At 39.1% G+C, this 18,606-nt stretch overlaps 1 protein-coding gene across 1 annotated transcript in view; it reads left to right on the top strand.

The window, feature by feature from the left end:
- The first annotated feature begins 374 nt into the window (after positions 1-374).
- LOC126194980 (myoneurin-like) overlaps positions 375-18,606 on the top strand; it is a 118,166-nt gene continuing 99,934 nt past the window's right edge. The window contains exons 1-2 of the mRNA XM_049933397.1: positions 375-704; positions 872-1,054. Of these exons, the coding sequence (XP_049789354.1) occupies positions 570-704; positions 872-1,054 (318 nt within the window). The 5' untranslated portion in view covers positions 375-569. The remainder of the gene's footprint in view (positions 705-871; positions 1,055-18,606) is intronic.

Below are 18,606 nucleotides of genomic sequence, written 5' to 3' on the forward strand. Positions count from 1 at the left end.
TGCTGCGACCTGCTGTGGGAAGCGACAGTATAAGGATGAGCTTTTGGTGTGACTGGGAGTCGAACTAAGCACCTTGTACATAATGTCAGATGCAAGCAGAAACATGATGCGTTGTTCTACCTTCGCAAGAGTTTATCACAGAGAGACTTTTATATTTTTCCGCTGGAATAGAACGAAATGGCGCTTAAAATCATAATCGAAAAATTAGCACTGGTTGTTACGAGGTACGTAAAACATTTAAGAATTCGTTTTGGCGTCAAATGGGTAGGTTTACTCATTCGCAGAATGTTTGTTTTTTTTCGTTCCGTACAGCCGCGCCGGCCGGAACAAGCTAGAAATTGTTATTTCGGTTTTAAATCACGCTCTCTCCCAAATCTACGCGAACGGAATGCTATTGAAGTATTGAGCGTCGTTCTGGTACGACGCCTTAACCAACGTCATTTGTTCATCAGTGTTTTTACGGCGTCGTCGTTAGAGGTCATAAGTAAAAAGATCGTTAATAATCAAGAAAACTCTTCATGCACTCGGCTTTTTGTGAAATGGACGACGGTTGAAAAAAGTGTTAGAAAATGGGTACAGTACCAAATTTAGACAAATTATGTCGAATATGTACAAATGAAAACACGGAAGGTGTGCCGATATTCGGCGAAGATGGTAAAAAATTGTACTTAGAAGAAAAAATCAAGAAGTATTTAACTATTACGGTGAGTGTTGGATCGATTCGCTACTGCTGTTCTCCTATTGTTTTTAATTCATCTTAGAAAAGGATTATTAGATTAACATAACCACAACATCGCAGGTTTTACGATTTTTATCTGCTTTTTAGAAATTAAAATACCAGTGAATGTCTGTTTTATTTGCAACATTGCAGGTGACGTCTGAAGACGATTTTCCGAAAATGGTTTGTGGAAATTGCTGTAGGAAGCTAGATAGCATTCATCGTTTTGTATCGATGGCAATTAAAATGCAAGACAAATTGAAAGCACTTGTCGAAGCACGGGGCAAAGAAGAAACTAAAAAGGAACACAGTATTCTGCATTCAATTTTGAGTAAAGTAAGATATTTGCCCAAAAACGGTGGTTTATCATTTGTGCATTTTGACAGCGTCTGATTGTTTACTGTCTTCAGTGAGACATGTTATTACATTAATTTAATTTTTTACGCTTCTTGGTTTTGTTTACTTCATGAAATAGTTTTCTTCGAGGCATTCTTGAGTAAGACAGTCACACGAATTTTTGAAACGCAGCAACACTTTTCTTAAAAAAGAGAAAACTTCATAATTTCGGACATAAACAGATAAGCGGATATTAAATAATTAGGGAATGACAATGAGGAATATAACTTTTGCAATAATTTAAAATAATAACGATTTTAAATTGTTATGCAGTGGGATGGAGAGACTGTGTGGTGAATACAACATAAAGTAATTTGGGGCACATACTCAGAATTTTTATGGAGGGGAACTGTATTTATCTGTCCTTTAAATAAGTACACACAGGAGGCCTATACTTTGATATTGGACACCTTTAGTCCAGACCACAATGTTTTTACTTACCATTGAACTTTATATATTACGAATTAACACATTTATATAAAGTATATTAGGTGTAGTGCATATCATCTGTGAGTTGGACAGCTAAAATACTCGTGTGTACCATTACAGCATCCAAATTTTCAGTTACTGGAATGGTATTGTAGTTATGCCCTTATGTTTCTCTTAAACATTTTTACACCTATGGCATATTTGATAGTGCCTGGAGTTTGTTGCATTGTTTTAGCCTCATGTGAAAAGCTACTTTTGACATATGTTGATCTTTGTAGGTACGATATGAAGAGTAATTTGCTGTCTTGTACAGTGACTATGAATGTAGAAATTTTTATTCTTATAGTTGTCTAAAGTAGCAATGCAAATGGAAATGAATCACCAGAAAATAACTCTTGCAGAAATAGTGACATTTCCAAAATTTTGTCACCAAATTCTATGATTACTTCATCACAGTAGCTGCAAGCACTGCATCCAGAAATAAACATTCAAATGCAGTAACAACAGATAGGATCAAAGCACTCTTGCCATTCACTGTGGAGGCTAATTGAATCATAATCCACAACCTACACATCACCTTCAAACAGCTGAAAAAATTATCAGCAAAAATTGAAACATAGAATTAACCTGATTCAAAGCTGCCCAATGCATAGTGGGGTGCTTCCACCACATAACTTTTAAGAATTAGCACAATAGCCCTGGTACACTCAACCGCTGAACACATGCTCCTATCTGGATCAATAGCTGTCATACCAACTGTGTCGACACACAGTTAAATCATCCGCAACTGGAACTATTAGAATGACTCTGCTGCAGTGGCTACCATTGTTGAGTAATATCACACCTCTCCAAACTATATGACTGACAGCCCTCAAGTCACAGTTGGAAAAAAGTAATGCCAAACTCTCTCTCCCCATTCATGTCAATGCAGATTCCCTAAATAGCAACAGCTGAGACTTAAGTCAAGACATCCACCTGGAGCAGCTACCATTGAACTCGACTACATCAGTGGTCACTGCTCATCTCCTTGGAAAGACCAGAATCTCATGAACTCTCAACTCATGACAGATCCAATGTCGAAGGTACCAGGATTTTGTCTTCCCAGAAGACAATGTGGCAACTTCAATAGGATGTGAACAAACCATGGTATTTGAAACAAGAGCCCCTGATACAACCACCATGGAGCCATGACCCACTTGGCCCTGGTTTGCCCTTATACTTCCTTCAGGGATGCCTTCGAATGACTGGCCCACAGTGACCTGCATTTCTGATAACAGATGTCTGTTCCTTTAGTTTAAGTTTTAAGTAGTTATTGTAATATCTCTCTCTCTCTCTCTCTCTCTCTCTCTCTCTCTCTCTCTCACACACACACACACACACACACACACACACACACACACACACACACACACACACACACACACACGTTTCAAAAGTTCAACCCCTAAGGTAATTACAGAATTTATTAGTTCACTTGAAAGCAGTAATTCTGCTTTTATTTAATGAAAATAACCAGTCATGATTGCAAATGGTGTTCTATTCTGGTGACCAGCTTCAGTCTTAGTAGGCCATCTTCAGACCAGCGGGTGACCCACATAGACGACGAGCAGAACTATCTTATATGTCAGGAGGCACCATTCATTAACAACTCAGCTGATTATTTTTGTTAAAATAAGATATCAATCACTGCTGTTCCTAACATGCTTTCTAAAATTGTTAAGGATTTGTGCTGGCTATGGTGGCACTTCTAGCAGAATATTAAGATCTTTGCTGAACTTGATAGAATTACTCTTAAGCCATGACTTCGGGTGTATGAGCTGACATACTAAAATATCCACCAGAAACACCCATTGACAAAACTTAAGATATGCAAACCACCTGTAGTTACTGACATATGCCAATCATTTCAGTCTTTTCAAAGGTATTTTTGAAAGTAGCCTATGACAGAATGCTGACTCATTTAACTGAATGGAATGTGTTAACTGCATCTCAGTTAGGCTTTCATAAAGGAATCTCCATATACATTATATAAAGTGATACAAAATTTTACAAGTGAAGTGCTACCAGTGCCAAACAAGAAAAATTACCCTTTTGACATATTCTGTGACCTTGCCAAAGCCTTTGATTGTGTAGATCACAAAATTCTACTTGACAGACTAAAGTGCTGTGCCATTAATAGTATTCTTTTTCCATGCATGGAATTTTACCTCCGTAACAGGAAGCAGTCAGTCATTAAGAGACTGAATCTCTAGCATGAAAATAACCCCACAATGGGGGAACATAACATGTGGAGTGCACAAGGATTGATACTGGGCCCACTCTTGTTTCTACTCCATAGAAATGGTTTTCCAGTAACTTTTAAGGGCAGTTCAAAAACTGCAATGTTTGCTGATGATACAAACCTACTAATTAAGGGTCCAAACTCAGCCCTCGCAGACACAGCTCAGATGATAGTTGAACAGTCCTACAAGTGATTCACAGCTAACAATTTAGTCTTAATGTCACAAAGACTTGTATTATTCAATTTCAAACGAGGAATAATGATCTTTAGAGCACCAGAAGTTGATGTAACGGTCATATATATTTAAGTAAGTGTAGTGTGTAAAGTTCCTTGAGGTCCAGGTAGAAAACAAGTTAAAATAGGGTCAACACATGGATAACATAATCAACATGCTCAGTTCAGGGTTTATGCCTTAGATGCATCTCCCATTGTTCTGATACAAGGGCATCCACTTTCGTATGAAATTTGTAGTGTGCTACCTGCAAGACATACAGAAAATAGACCTGTATCGGTAGAAAGAGCATCTCTCCAGATTTATAACTCATATTAAGGATGCTCAACATGGGCACAGTTTGTGATGTGGTAGACTTCAATATATACGTGAAATCACTGACATGAATTGCCTGGGAAGGGGTGGCTGCGGCCCACTATGGACATCTGTTCAGTGGATTGCCTGTCTGCAGGTGTGAACTTATTCGACATGACAGTACTGAGCAGATGATTTATCTACATGTTCTGATGTGCCTGCTCCCTAGCATAACTACAACCTTGGTGCATATTAACAAACGAGAATTTTGACATATGCTGTTTTGACTAATGTGTGTCATTTTTCTGTATGTCTTATAGTTTTCATGCAGTTGTATTTTGAAGTCATGAAATACTTGTAAATAATACTATACATGCCTCACAAACAGGCTTTGTAGAGAGAGATAAGGATGTGTTAGGAGATTAGCAGAAACTACTTAGTGGAGTAAAGCAAATGGTTCTGAGCGATATCAACGGATGTGTTGGGAGGAGGATATGAGGTACTTGGCATTTAGAAAACGAGGGAAAGAAATTATTGGAATTTTGTAAGATTTTATGAAATTCTTGATGCACTGCTAAAAGAGGACCACAAAATTAGCTGGTATTTTTCAGACTGATCAAAGAAGTCAGCAGTGGAGTATGAACTACATTTTGTCACACAACAGAGAGCAACAGTTACACTTATAATGTCATTCCATAAGAGGCCCATAGTAGTAACCATTGACTGTAAACAGCCAGTCTACATAAATGGAGTTTAAATGGAAAAGAAAGAAGGCTGAGGACATCCAAGTCAAAGTAGGAATGACCAAAAAAAGAATGCCAGGAATAAATTAGGAAGAGAAGACAGTACAAAAGTATTGGGAAAGATTCAAATCTGCATTAGTTAGAACAGCTGAAATGCTGTGTGGAAAGACTTAACTGTAGGAGAGACCAAAGGAGATACTGTTGTGGAACTCAGGTTGCAAAGAAGTAGTGCTGCTGGTAAAACAATGCTTCCAGGAATTTTTTCAGTGGAAGTAAATGAAAGTTAAAACACCAAAAGCAAAGCCAGCCAAAGTGGTTGTACGACAAGGAAGAGGCAGAAAAGAGAACAAAAATATTGCAGGAGAGCAGCAGTCAAAATAAGAAAGCAGTGCGTGGTTTGGTCAGGGATAAAAGAAGAAACAGAACTAGGGATGAAATCGTGGGTGAAAGTGGTAACAGAGTTAAAGACACAGATAAATTAAAAAATATGCTTTAGGATAATTTCGAAGATCTCCTGAATGCCAGAAAGTCAAGGCCTCTCACTGTTCCTGTTTATCTTAGACATGGAAAGCAAGAGTATAAATAATTCATGAGTGAAAGAGACCACTCATTGAATAGCACAACCTGCTATACAGGGTGAGTCACCTAACATTACCGCTGGATATATTTCGTAAACCACATCAAATACTGACGAATTGATTCCACAGACCGAACGTGAGGAGAGGGGCTAGTGTAATTGGTTAATACAGACCATAAAAAAATGCACGGAAGTATGTTTTTTAACACAAATCTACGTTTTTTTAAATGGAACCCCATTAGTTTTGTTAGCACATCTGAACATATAAACAAATACGTAATCAGTGCCGTTTGTTGCATTGTAAAATGTTAATTACATCCGGAGATATTGTAACCTAAAGTTGACGCTTGAGTACCACTCCTCCGCTGTTCGATCGTGTGTATTGGAGAGCACCGAATTACGTAGGGATCCAAAGGGAACGGTGATTGACCGTAGGTACAGAAGAGACTGGAACAGCACATTACGTCCACATGCTAACACCTTTTTATTGGTCTTTTTCACTGACCGACATGTACATTACCATGAGGGGTGAGGTACACGTACTCACGTGGTTTCCGTTTTCAATTATGGAGTGGAATAGAGTGTCCCGACATGTCAGGCCAATAGATGTTCAGTGTGGTGGCCATCATTTGCTGCACACAATTGCAATCTCTGGCGTAATGAATGTAGTACACGCCGCAGTACATCTGGTGTAATGTCGCCGCAGGCTGCCACAATACGTTGTTTCATATCCTCTGGGGTTGTAGGCACATCACGGTACACATTCTCCTTTAACGTACTCCACAGAAAGAAGTCCAGAGGTGTAAAATCAGGAGAACGGGCTGGCCAATTTATGCGTCCTCCACGTCCTATGAAACGCCCGTCGAACATCCTGTCAAGGGTCAGCCTAGTGTTAATTGCGGAATGTGCAGGTGCACCATCATGCTGATACCACATACTTCGACGCGTTTCCAGTGGGACATTTTTGAGCAGTGTTGGCAGATCATTCTGTAGAAACGCGATGTATGTTGCAGCTGTTTGGGCCCCTGCAATGAAGTGAGGACCAATGAGGTGGTCGCCAATGATTCTGCACCATACATTTACAGTCCACGGTCGCTGTCACTCTACCTGTCTGAGCCAGGGAGGATTGTCCACGGTCCAGTAATGCATGTTCCGTAGATTCACTGTCCCAGGGTTTGTGATACCCGCTTCATCGGTAAACAGTTAGAACTGAAACGCATTCTCTGTTAATGCCCATTGACAGAATTGCACTCGATGATTAAAGTCATCACCATGTAATTGCTGATGTAGCGACACATGAAACGGGTGAAAGCGGTGACGATGCAGTATGCGCATGACACTGCTTTGACTCAGTCCACCGGCTCTCGCAATGTCCCGTGTACTCATGTGAGGGTTCATGGCAACAGCAGCTAACACACCAACCACACCCGCTTCTCCTGTGACGGGCCTGTTACTGACCCGTTTGCGTGCTACGACCATACCTGTTGCATACAGTTGATGGTAGATGTTTTGCAATGTGCGGCACATTGGATGCCCTCTGTCCGGGTACCGTTCTGCATACACCCTGCAGGCTTCAGCTGCATTTCGTCAACACTCGCCATAGATGAGTATCATCTCCGCCTTTTCAGTGTTCGAATACACTATGGTCACAGTTTGTACAACACTACACTGTCACAGACGTCTAGTAACACGGTGTACTACAGTTGGTCTGCGTACGGAGATGAATGCAAAATAACAATAGCTGGAAGCGCTACATGTGGACACTGCGACAGCTAGACCAAACCACAACAGTGCCCTACAGCCACACTCGTAAACACGTCGTCATCATAAACATGTCCCTGCAGATGCTGCTCGCCGACCGTGGCCCGTGTTTGTTACAACACGCAACTGAACGTCGGAGGTTTCAAGCGTCAACTTTAGGTTACAATATCTCCGGATGTAATTAAAATTTTACAATGCAACAAACGGCACTGATTACATATTTGTTTATATGTTCAGATGTGCTAACAAAACTAACATGGTTCCATTAAAAAAACATAGTTTTGTGTTAAAAAACATACTTCTGTGCATTTTTTTATGGTTTGTATTAACCAATTACACTAGCCCCTCTCCTCACGTTCGGTCTGTGGAATCGATTCGTCAGTATTTGATGTGGTTTACGAAATATATCCAGCGGTAACGTTAGGTGACTCGCCCTGTATTTATAGCTCAGAGTATGATAGAAAAGTTAGAATATAAAAAGAAGCCATTGCTCTTTATGGATGACATGGTGTGAAATATTTCAACTTAAGTCCAAGAACAGTGATAGGGTATATAATTGGAGTGGCACAATTAGATCGGTTGAGTATCAAATGACAGAAAGACTTGCTAAAAGTTGAGCATCTACAAAAAAAAAGGGGTGGGCAGCATGCAGGAAATATGGCTTAGCTGCACATGAGCCCTTGACAAATATGTTAGTTGCTTAGGTAAATCAAGGTATTGTACTGCACAGTGGTTAGTCTTTGTAGAGAAAAAAAAAAAAACTTGTACTTTACCCTGAAGTGACAAAGCAGTTCAGGCAACACACAGCTTGGCACTTCCATCCCCCCCTCGTTAAAACACATACACACAGAGTCTATCTCTCTCTGCCATTTTGTTGTATGATAATTGACACTACAGGTGGTGCTCAGTGTGCACTTAGCTGCTCTTGAATTTTGTCTCGTGCACTTGCTCCTGTAATATGTGGACATTGTTGATGGATGTGTAAAATGCCAGTACCTCTAAATGTGCCCAAAGACAGAAATCCAAGGCATTAATGGCAGATGAGAAGAGGGCCATGATGTTGGACCTTCTTGACCAACCCATCACTCATTAAATGTTTGTTAGGTACTTTCATGTGAGGCATTGCGCCTCATGCATAAACCTACAGGAGTAACTTTCATCTTTAGTGTGTGTAATTTTTCACCCAGAAATTAGCTATAAACAGAACTTGCTAATTTGTCTAGTAAAGTGAACATTATGAGTCATTTAAAGTCAGCATCGAAGGGCAACCGTGGCAAGAAGTCTACAACACAGAAAACTTGAAGGACCAATGTAATACATTTCTTCAAGCCTTCAGCACTTTCTTTCATAGCTCTTTCACATTGAAAATTGTCAACAGATATGTATTACCAATAAGCAACCAATATGGGTAACTAATGGCATAAGAATTTCACATTGGAGGAAACAGAATTGTATTGTAACAATGTGGACAGTGAGATCCCATTTACAGAACTTTTCTACAGGCAATACAGCAGAGTGCTGAGTAATACATCACACAAAGGGAATACAGAGGTCTCAGGACAAAATTATAAGTATATGTTCAATTGTGAAAGAAGTATCAGGTCAAAATGTGGGTGCTCAATTTATTACACCTCGTTTGTGTGACACTGAAATTGCTAGTGATCCCCCATAGTTGTGGCAAGTTAAATCAAGATTTTATTGATACAGGTAAATATACAGAACCCTTTAACACTAGTGCCTTAGGACAACTATATCACAAGCAACGACAGCATACAAGCAAAGATGAAACTGAATCAATAATTAAATTGCTAAAGAACAGACTACTGCAGATATGATGAAGTTTTATATGGTATTACGTTCTTCTTCTTCTTCTTCTTCCTCTTCTTCTTCTCATGGCATTACAACCCTGTGTGGGTTTTAGCCTCCTCATAAAGTTTCCTCCATTTTTGCCCTCTCCAGCACGATTCTCCGCCATCCTCGGACTCTGAGAGAGTTCATATTTTCTTCCACATCATCTATCCACCGTTTTTGTGGCCTTCCTCTCTTGTCTTCTTCCGGTTGGCCTCCATTCAAAAATCTTTTTAGTTGTTCTTCTGGTATTCATCCTGAGGACCTGCCCAAGCCAGGCTATTCTTCTACTTATTATAATTCTTATGATGTGAGCTCCTTGTATGAGGCGGTCCAGCTTAGTATTCGTTCTAGATTTCCAGAAGCCATTATTATCCTGAACTGCCCCATAGATCTTACACAGCACTCTACATTCAAATATCCTGAGCTGTTGCTCATCAACACTCGTTAGCATCCATGTTTCACATATGTAGGTTACAACTGGCCTGATAATGGCCTTATATGGTTGCAACTTCAGCTGCCAATTTAATAACCTAGAGGCCAACAATTTCTTAAATGTGTGGAAGCATCTATTACCACTTTGGATGCACAGTTTTGCACTAGACTCTCGCTAATCTGGCCCTCAGTAGTCTGGACTCTCAGTAATCTGGCGCTCGTCCAAATATAAGTTCACAATGAATTATCGTGCGCAACAATGCTTGGTTAAACAATGGTTTATATACTGGATTTGAAATGGTAGGTTTCTTTACAGTTTGGAATCATGTCTTGTAAAAGGAAACACGTTACGCAAGACCTCAAGCAGAAATTCGAAATTTTAGATAAGTTAAACCGAGGTTCTTCCCAGAAAGCCATTGCTGCTGAGTTCAATGTTGGACATCAAAACGAAAGAAGATGTTATTCGACAGTACTCAACATAAATGGATAGTGAGTTGGAAAAACAGAAGGTTATGCGAAAGAGTGAGAATGAAGAACTGGATGTAGCAGTTTATAGATGGTTCATACAACAAAACAGTACAGGAATTCCAGTCAGTGGCCCAATTATAAAGGAAAAAGCAGCTGCATTTAACAAACAACGTGGCAGTAGTGAGCGAAGGTTGGCTATCAAACTGGAGAAATCAACATGACATTCAGCAGCTGACAATCACCGGGGAAAGTTGCTCAGCTAACGATAAGGATGCTGATGAGTTTGTAAGCAAGATACGGAAGATAATAGAGGAAGAAGATTTAACTGCTGATGCCTTGTATAATGTTGATGAAACAGGACTCTTTTTACAAGATGCTTCCTTCAAAAACATTAGCTGCCAAGAACAAGAAGGAAGCTCATGGTTACAAGCAACAGAAACAGCACGTAATATTAATTACATGCTGTAATGCAAATTGGAGTCATAAACTGCTACTTATAGCGATTGGAAAATCCCAACATCCACATTGTTTTCAACACACTGATGTAAGTACTGTACCAGTGCAGTATTGCACTCGGAAGAAAGCATGGATGGACAGACAAATATTCTCTCTTGTGGTTCAATGAAACGTCTGTATCAGCAGTGAGAAAAGAGTTAAAGAAGAAAAAGCTTCCACTGAAAGCTACCCTTATGATTGATAATGCTCCCAGTCATCTGTCAGGTGTTTCTCTAAAGTCCGATGGTATACAAGCACTCTTTCTCCCACCCAATTGACAGCCCTAATTAAGCCCACGAACCGGGGAATTTGGAATCAATTAAACATCATTATCGACATTAACTTCTCCTTGCTGAACTAAAGTGAAAATGACTGTATCGAGAGTATGCTGAAGGCGTGGAAATAAATTAACATATGTGATGTTGTTTTCCAAGCAGCTGAAGCCTGGGATAAAGTGTAGAGCGCTACCATAATGAAGAGCTGGAGAAAATTGTGGCCATCCATTGATGCTGTGTTGGATCTGGTAGTGAGTGACAGCGATGAGCCAGTCAGTTCGGAATTATCAATTTACTTTGTACACTGACATGTTCCACAACCTTCCACGAGAAGTAATTGATGGTGAAAATGTTACTGAGTGGCTGAATGAGGAAAACTGTGATACGGACAAAACTTTTAACAGATGAAGAAATAATCAAAAGTGTGCAAGAAAGTAATGATGAAAGTGGTGAAGAAGAGGACACAGGAGGAGAGCGCATGAGGATTTCTCACACTGCTGGTGCTGAAGCTGCCGAGGCCTTCCTGGAGTACACTATGCAACAACCAGATACAAGCAGTATCAATGTAATGCTTGCGTGGTAAAGCATACCACCGTCATGTATCATCATTGTGACAGTTAAAAATTAGGGACATGTTTCATTGTGAGTGATACGACTGTATAATTATGTACAGTATACACTCAAGGACTAAGTTTTCTTTGAAAATTAATCTATTAATAAAGTACTGTACACTATATCCCCCATGTTTTCAAAGTAAATGAATAAAATAAATTTCAGATACTCAATAATCCAGCACTTCCTCTAATCCAGCACCCATAGGTGCCAGGAATGGCCAGATTAGTGAGAGTCTAGTGTATTTCAATTGACATGGAATTTTTGCTGTTAATATTAGAGCCCAAACAGTCAAAGTTCTGCACACGTTCAAAGTTGAAACCATCTGCTGATAGTCTAACCAAGTTATTATTTTCCGCTGTGGTGAAATTCGTGTACTTAGTCTTTGTTTCATTTATAGAAAGGCCTCTAGGTCCTGTGGCTTCTTTCAGTTCAAATATTGTCCTCTCTATTGATACCCTTCTTCTACTAATAATTGCTACATCATCAGCATATGCACATATCTGAGTCGACTTTGTGCCTATGTAACCAGATATCTGAAGCTTCCGCATGGGTGCTTCAAGAGTCTGATGAAAAGCATTGTAGAGAGTGCGTACCCTTGTTTGACTCCGTTACTAATGCTAAACCAATTGCTCAGTTCTCCATCTACTTGCACTGCAGCCTTGGAACCATCCAACATTGCTTGAATAAGTGAGACATACTTCGATGGTAACATCAAATCATTTAGCATTTGTGCTATGTCGAGACTATCAAGGCCTGCTTGAAGTCTACTTAGAGGTTATGAAGCTCAATGTTATATGTCTTTTTGTGTATTTGCCTCAACACAGATGTCTGGTCTGTTGTTAATCTATTAGGCCGAAATCCACACTGATACTCCCCCAGAATCTCTTCTGCATATAGTGCTAACCTGTTGTAGGTAATACAAGAGAAGATCTGATAGGTTACATTCAGCTGGGTAATTCCTTACTAATTTGAACAACAGGTCTTGTCTCCTTTCTTGTGTATTGGTTGGATTACACCTAAGGTCCATTCTTCTGGGATTCTTTCTTGATTCCATATCAACTTAATAAGTTTGTGGATCCCCTTATGAAGATCAATTCCCCCATTTTTTAGCAGTTCCACAGTTATTTCATCAGTTCCTGGGGCTTTACAATTTTTTAGACAATGTACTACCTTCCGTACTTCCTCTAATGTTGGTTCCTCTATTTCTGGATCTACGATATAATAGAGTGACTGCTCATTCCTGGTAGGATTGCCCGCCAAAATTCCCTTGAAATATCCTCTCCATCTATCCATAATATCAGAAAATTTCCCTCTTTGTACTTACAAGCTGTTATTTTTGGTCTATATCCTTAAGTTCCTTCTTTAATTTTCTTGTAGAATTTTCTGCTTTCATTCCTTTGGTAGTGCTCTTCCATCTCTATCTTTCTCTTCATGGCTTCCCTTTTTTTCCCTCCTGCATACCCTTGCTGCCTCTATTCTCTTTTCATTATATAATGCCTGATTTGATCCAGTATTCCGCTGCAAGCATTTCAGCCTTGCTTTCTTTTTCTGTTCCACTGCCTGTCTACATTCATCATCATACAAGTCTTCATTCCTAAGTCTCCTTGCTTCCCCCAGTATTTCATGTGCTGTTGTCCTAATGCTATCTTTTTTAGAGTTCCATTCTTTGTCTATATCATCTCCACTATCTTTTGTTTGTAACTTCTGTGTCAATCTGTTCTGGTACTCCTGAACAATAGACCTATCTTTCAGTTGTTCTATATTCCATTTCTTTACTCTGGTACTACTACCTTTGGTAGCCATGGCAAGTTTCTGTCTCATTTTGGCTCCTACTAGGTAATGGTCAGAATCAGAATTAGCGCCTTATAAAGTGCACACATTTTCCATATCAGATGCCCACCTCTTTGATATCAATATATGGTCTATTTGGTTTGCTTCATTTGTTCCTGGTATTTTCCATGTCCCTTTGTAGATATTTTTCCTTGGAAAACAGGTACTACTGCCTTAAACTTATTTGCGGAAGTAAACTGGGCAACTCTCATACCATTATTATTAGTTTCGCCATGTAGACTTTCCTTATCAAAGACGCTTCTGAACGCCTCTTCCCTTTCCCAGTTTTACATTATAGTCACCAAGAACTATTTTGAAATAATATCTGGGTATTCTGTCACACACGACCTGTAGTTGATCATAGAAGATATCCACAGTATCTTCATCTGATTCTTCCATTGTTGCATATACATTCACAAAGTTCACATTGTGGAATTTACCTTTCATACACAGAGTACATATTCTTTCATTATATGGGATGAAAGCAATAACTGATCTATGCATATCCTTGGAGACTATAAACCCAACTCCATACTCCTCTTGTCTTTAGTCTTTCCCTGAATAGTACATGGAGAATTTCTGCTTATAAAATCTCCCCTTTTCCCTTCCACCTGATTTCCTGCAGTGCAACAACTCCCATTCCATACCTTAGCACATCTTCTGCAACACTATTCATTGCTCCTGTTTGCAACAGCCTATGCACGTTCCATGTTCCAAATTTAAGCCCGATAAATCCATATTCTTGCCTCCTAAAATAGTTTGTCTACATCGGGGCAGTCTGGCATTTCTTGTTGAATTATTCGCAGTAATAGATTTTTACAAGGTGGGGCTATCAACCTTGCGCTCAACCCCCAACCTGCAGGACCAGGCTTTCATTTTGGGGTTAGCTTCCCTAGAAGGGTTGATGACATAGCCTATAGAGTCCTCCCTCCCCTATGGTGTGGGACACATTTCGTCTGGCTCCTCAGCCGAGACCACTCTGGCTTGGGTGACCCTGTCAATAGCTAAGCTACTGCCGGTGCAGCTCTCGACCTCATCAGAGCATCCAAATCCACCTGCCCAGCATTGAAGGTGCCTATGATAAGGCGGTGTCCCCTGGGTGGGATAATATCATGATCAGTGCACACTATATTAGTTCTGTACTCAAGTCACCTGTGAAACATGCCTGTCAGGAGTGGCCAGTTTCCTAACAAGTTTGAAGTTCTTGTTAATGAAACTGCTTTATAAAAGGTGGAAGGCTGCAGACAATTATGGGCGAATTTCTTTGCAGTCAGTTTTTTTTTAATTATCTTAGAAAGCAATATACAAGAGAGTAGTGGCACACATCAGTATGAATAATTTGCTGTCAGACTCATTGTGTGCCTTCAGGAAAGGAGTGTCAGTTGAAAATGCAACTTTTTCTTTTGTGTGTGAGGCACTAACAGGGCTAAATGATAGGTCAAATAGACACTTAGTTTCTCTTAGATTTGGTCTTGTGCACATGCTCCTGCAATGTAGGTACATTGTTAATGGCTGAGGACTACATGAATGCCTTGGAATGTTCCTGTAGCCAAAAATCCAAAGAATTAAAATCGTGTGAACAGTGAGGCCATGCTGCTGGATCTCCTCGTCCAACCCATTGCTGGGTCCATTGTTTTCCATGATGTATGTCAATGATCTGTTACTGAACATGATTGATACCTAAAAAAAATTTCTGTTTGCATAAGACACAGGTGTTATTGTGAACATTTGTAAAAGCAAAATTTTATTATCTGCAGATAAACAGGCAGTGAAGTCTACTATTTTAGATTTTTAGACAGAAAACTTCCTTGGTTGCATCACATTTGAGTTCTTGAGCAGAAACTGAATGCTACTATCTATATTAGTAAACAACTGACCTGGTTTGTGGCACCTGGTCCCATTTGCATGTTGCATATCGAACAGCTTCCAGAGCCAACAAAAATTTGCTTTTCAGTACTTCATATAATTATTGAAAGAATTTAAAATGTTATCATAATCTACTTATTAAGAGGCAAAGAGTCGTAATCTTACACGAAAGGTTTAATGCAGTAAGACAAGTATTACATTGAGAAACTGTGTGTATGCCTTGAGGCAGCATAGGTCACTACATGCTACTTACCCAGACATTATTCATCCCGTATTTGAGAACGGGAGCACTTAATTACCTTCAGCAAACTTCACACACAATTTCAAACCTTTACAAAACATTTTCTTGCTGACACCTACTGTGAAATGATGAAAGAAAAAGCATTTATTGCTTACAACATTTTTGCTGTTCAAATAGTATAAATTTAGCACTGTTCATGAGGACTTAACTTATTACTTCTTTGCAACTAACTCTGTATTCACAACACATTTTTCAGACAGTATCGACTTACCACTGGACATATCTGCAAAATTATGTCATTGTATGACACGTAGTTGAAGAGATGCGGCATTATAAACATCTAGGTGAATGAAAAGCTAGCTTTTACTTAAAATGGATTGCAAATTATGCAGGCTATATTCATTTCATAATGAGAGAACTTAGTGACTCCCAAAAAACTTTAAAGATAATTTTAGACCTTTCCTAATCTTTTTCAAGTTTGTGTGCTTAATGTCAAATATTTAACACAGTAATTCATTTATGAAGTAATCAGAAGTTTAAGCTGTTTTATGTAATTCAGTTTCATTCTTTAAAGAATCACTAGTTTACTGGTCTTTTCTCTAAGAATAATCTCCAGTGTCCCTGAAACTGAAATGCAAAGGCTTGTTTACTCTCAGTCAATTATCTGATTTGGTGTTATATTTTGGGGCAACTCTGTAAATTTTGCCAAGAATGTTGTTAGCCCAGAAAAGGGCAATCAGAATGATTGGCGGTTCAGTTTGCGAACTTTGTTTAGACCATTATTCAGGTCTCTTGGAATTGTAACTCTGCCAGTTTTGTATATATATATTTTCCATCACGAGCTTTGTTTTGACAACATTGATAATACATATATAAAGGTGTGCACTATTCAGAAGATTTCATTTTCAGTAGGCTTCCACTAGAACTGAAGAAAATTGAGTGACAATCCCCAATTAGAGAAACACTAGTTTAAAGATTTTCTTGTGACACAGTTGTATTCTGTATAAAGAGTTTCTTGCAATGGTTCAGAACATTTCTCTGTAATGTGTTATTGCCCTAATGATTTGCATGCACCCTAATGTAGTTATTTATTATCTCAGTCTTTGCAAACACTGCTTCATCTGTAAATAAAATGAAAGCTGTGATCTGTGAATATTCAGCTCTCTGACTTAGAATCCATTGGGAGAACTATGATGTGTAAGGTAGTCTTGTGGGCTGAGAGACACGTAGGAAATGGATCAAGTAACTGCTCATCCAGGAATTAACATGCTAGAGTGTGGTTTTTGTCATCATTAGGAGTCCCACTCATGATGTAAATATATTGGATCTAATGAAAGTAAATAGACATGATGTCTTTGAGGATGTCCACATCAAAACTGGTGTCAGTGAGGTTGTGATAACAATGATTACCAAAGTACAAAGGGCAACTAAAAAACCAGAAAGATGTATATCTTCAGTAAACTAGATAAAAAATCAGTAGTGTCTCTCAGTGAGGAACTTGAAACTTTCAGTACAGGTCAGGAGCATGTAGAGGAACTCTGACTCAAGTTTAAAAGAATTGTTGACCATGCACTGGAAAGCTATATACTCAGTAGAACCATTCATAATTGTAGGGAACCTCCATGGTATACAGTCACTGTAAAGAATCTACAAAGAAGCAGAGATTACTGCATAATATATGTAAAACAAAACTTTGGGCTACAGATAGGGAGATGCTGAATGAAAGATGCATGGCTGTCAAGAGCGCAATGCATGATGCCTTCAGTGACTACAATAGCACAATATTGTCAAATGATATTTCACAAAATCCAAAAAAATTCTGATCGTTTGTAAAGCCACCAAAGTTGGTGTCCACTCCCGAGCGAATGAGACAGGAAGTGAAATTGAGGGCAGCAAAGCAAAAGCTGAAATGCTTAACTCCATTTTCAAATGTTCCTTTACAAAGAAAAATCCAGAAGAATTTCCCCAATTTAATCCTTGTACCACTGAAAAGATGAATGAAATAGTATTAATGTCAGTGGTATTGAGAAACAGCTGAGATCTTTAAAATTGGACAAAGTTCCATGCTCCAACAGAATCTCGGTCAGATTCTGTAGTGAAATTGTGCCGAGTTAGCCCCTCTTCTAACTATAATCTACAGTAGATTCCTCAAAAAATAAATAAATCAATAAACAAAAAAAACCTGTGCCTGGTTCTTGGAAAAATTTATAGGTCACACCCGTCTACAAGAAAGGGTAGTAGAAGTGATCCACAGAACTACCATCCCACTACCATGACATTGATTTATTGTAGAATCTTAGAACCTATTCTGACCTCAAACATTGTGAGGTACCTTGAACAGAATGACCTTCTCATACTGAAAGCTTTGGATCAAGGCAACCAGATAGATGCTGTACTTCTTGAGTTCCAAAAAGTGTTTGACATAGTACCAGACCTGTGCTTGTTGTCAAAAGAACAATCATATGTGGTATCAAGTGAAATTTGTGAGTGGATTGAGGGCTTTTTGGGAGGGAGGATGCAACATGTTATCTTGGATAGAGGGTCATTGTCAGATGTAGAAGTAAATTCAGGTGTTCTCCAGGGAAGTGTGTTGGGATCCTTGCTGTTCATGTTGTATATTAATCATTTTATATTATATACATTGTTGTTGTTGTTGTTGTTGTGGTCTTCAGTCCTGAGACTGGTTTTATGCAGCTCTCCATGCTACTCTATCCTTTGCAAGCTTCATCATCTCCCAGTACCTACTGCAGCCTACATCCTTCTGAATCTGCTTAGTGTATTCATCTCTTGGTCTCCCTCTATGATTTTTACCCTCCACGCTGCCCTCCAATACTAAATTGGTTATCCCTCGATGTCTCAGAACATGTCCTACCAACCGATCCCTTCTTCTGGTCAAGTTGTGCCACAAGCTTCTCTTCTCCCCAATTCTATTCAGTACCTCCTCATTAGTTATGTGATCTATCCATCTAATCTTCAGCATTCTTCTGTAGCACCACATTTCAAAACCTTCTATTCTATTATTGTCTAAGCTATTTATCATCCACGTTTCACTTCCATACATGGCTACACTCTATTCAAATACTTTCAGAAACGCCTTCCTGA

This window comes from Schistocerca nitens, chromosome 1 (genome assembly GCF_023898315.1).
Source record: "Schistocerca nitens isolate TAMUIC-IGC-003100 chromosome 1, iqSchNite1.1, whole genome shotgun sequence".
Lineage (NCBI taxonomy): Eukaryota > Metazoa > Arthropoda > Insecta > Orthoptera > Acrididae > Schistocerca > Schistocerca nitens.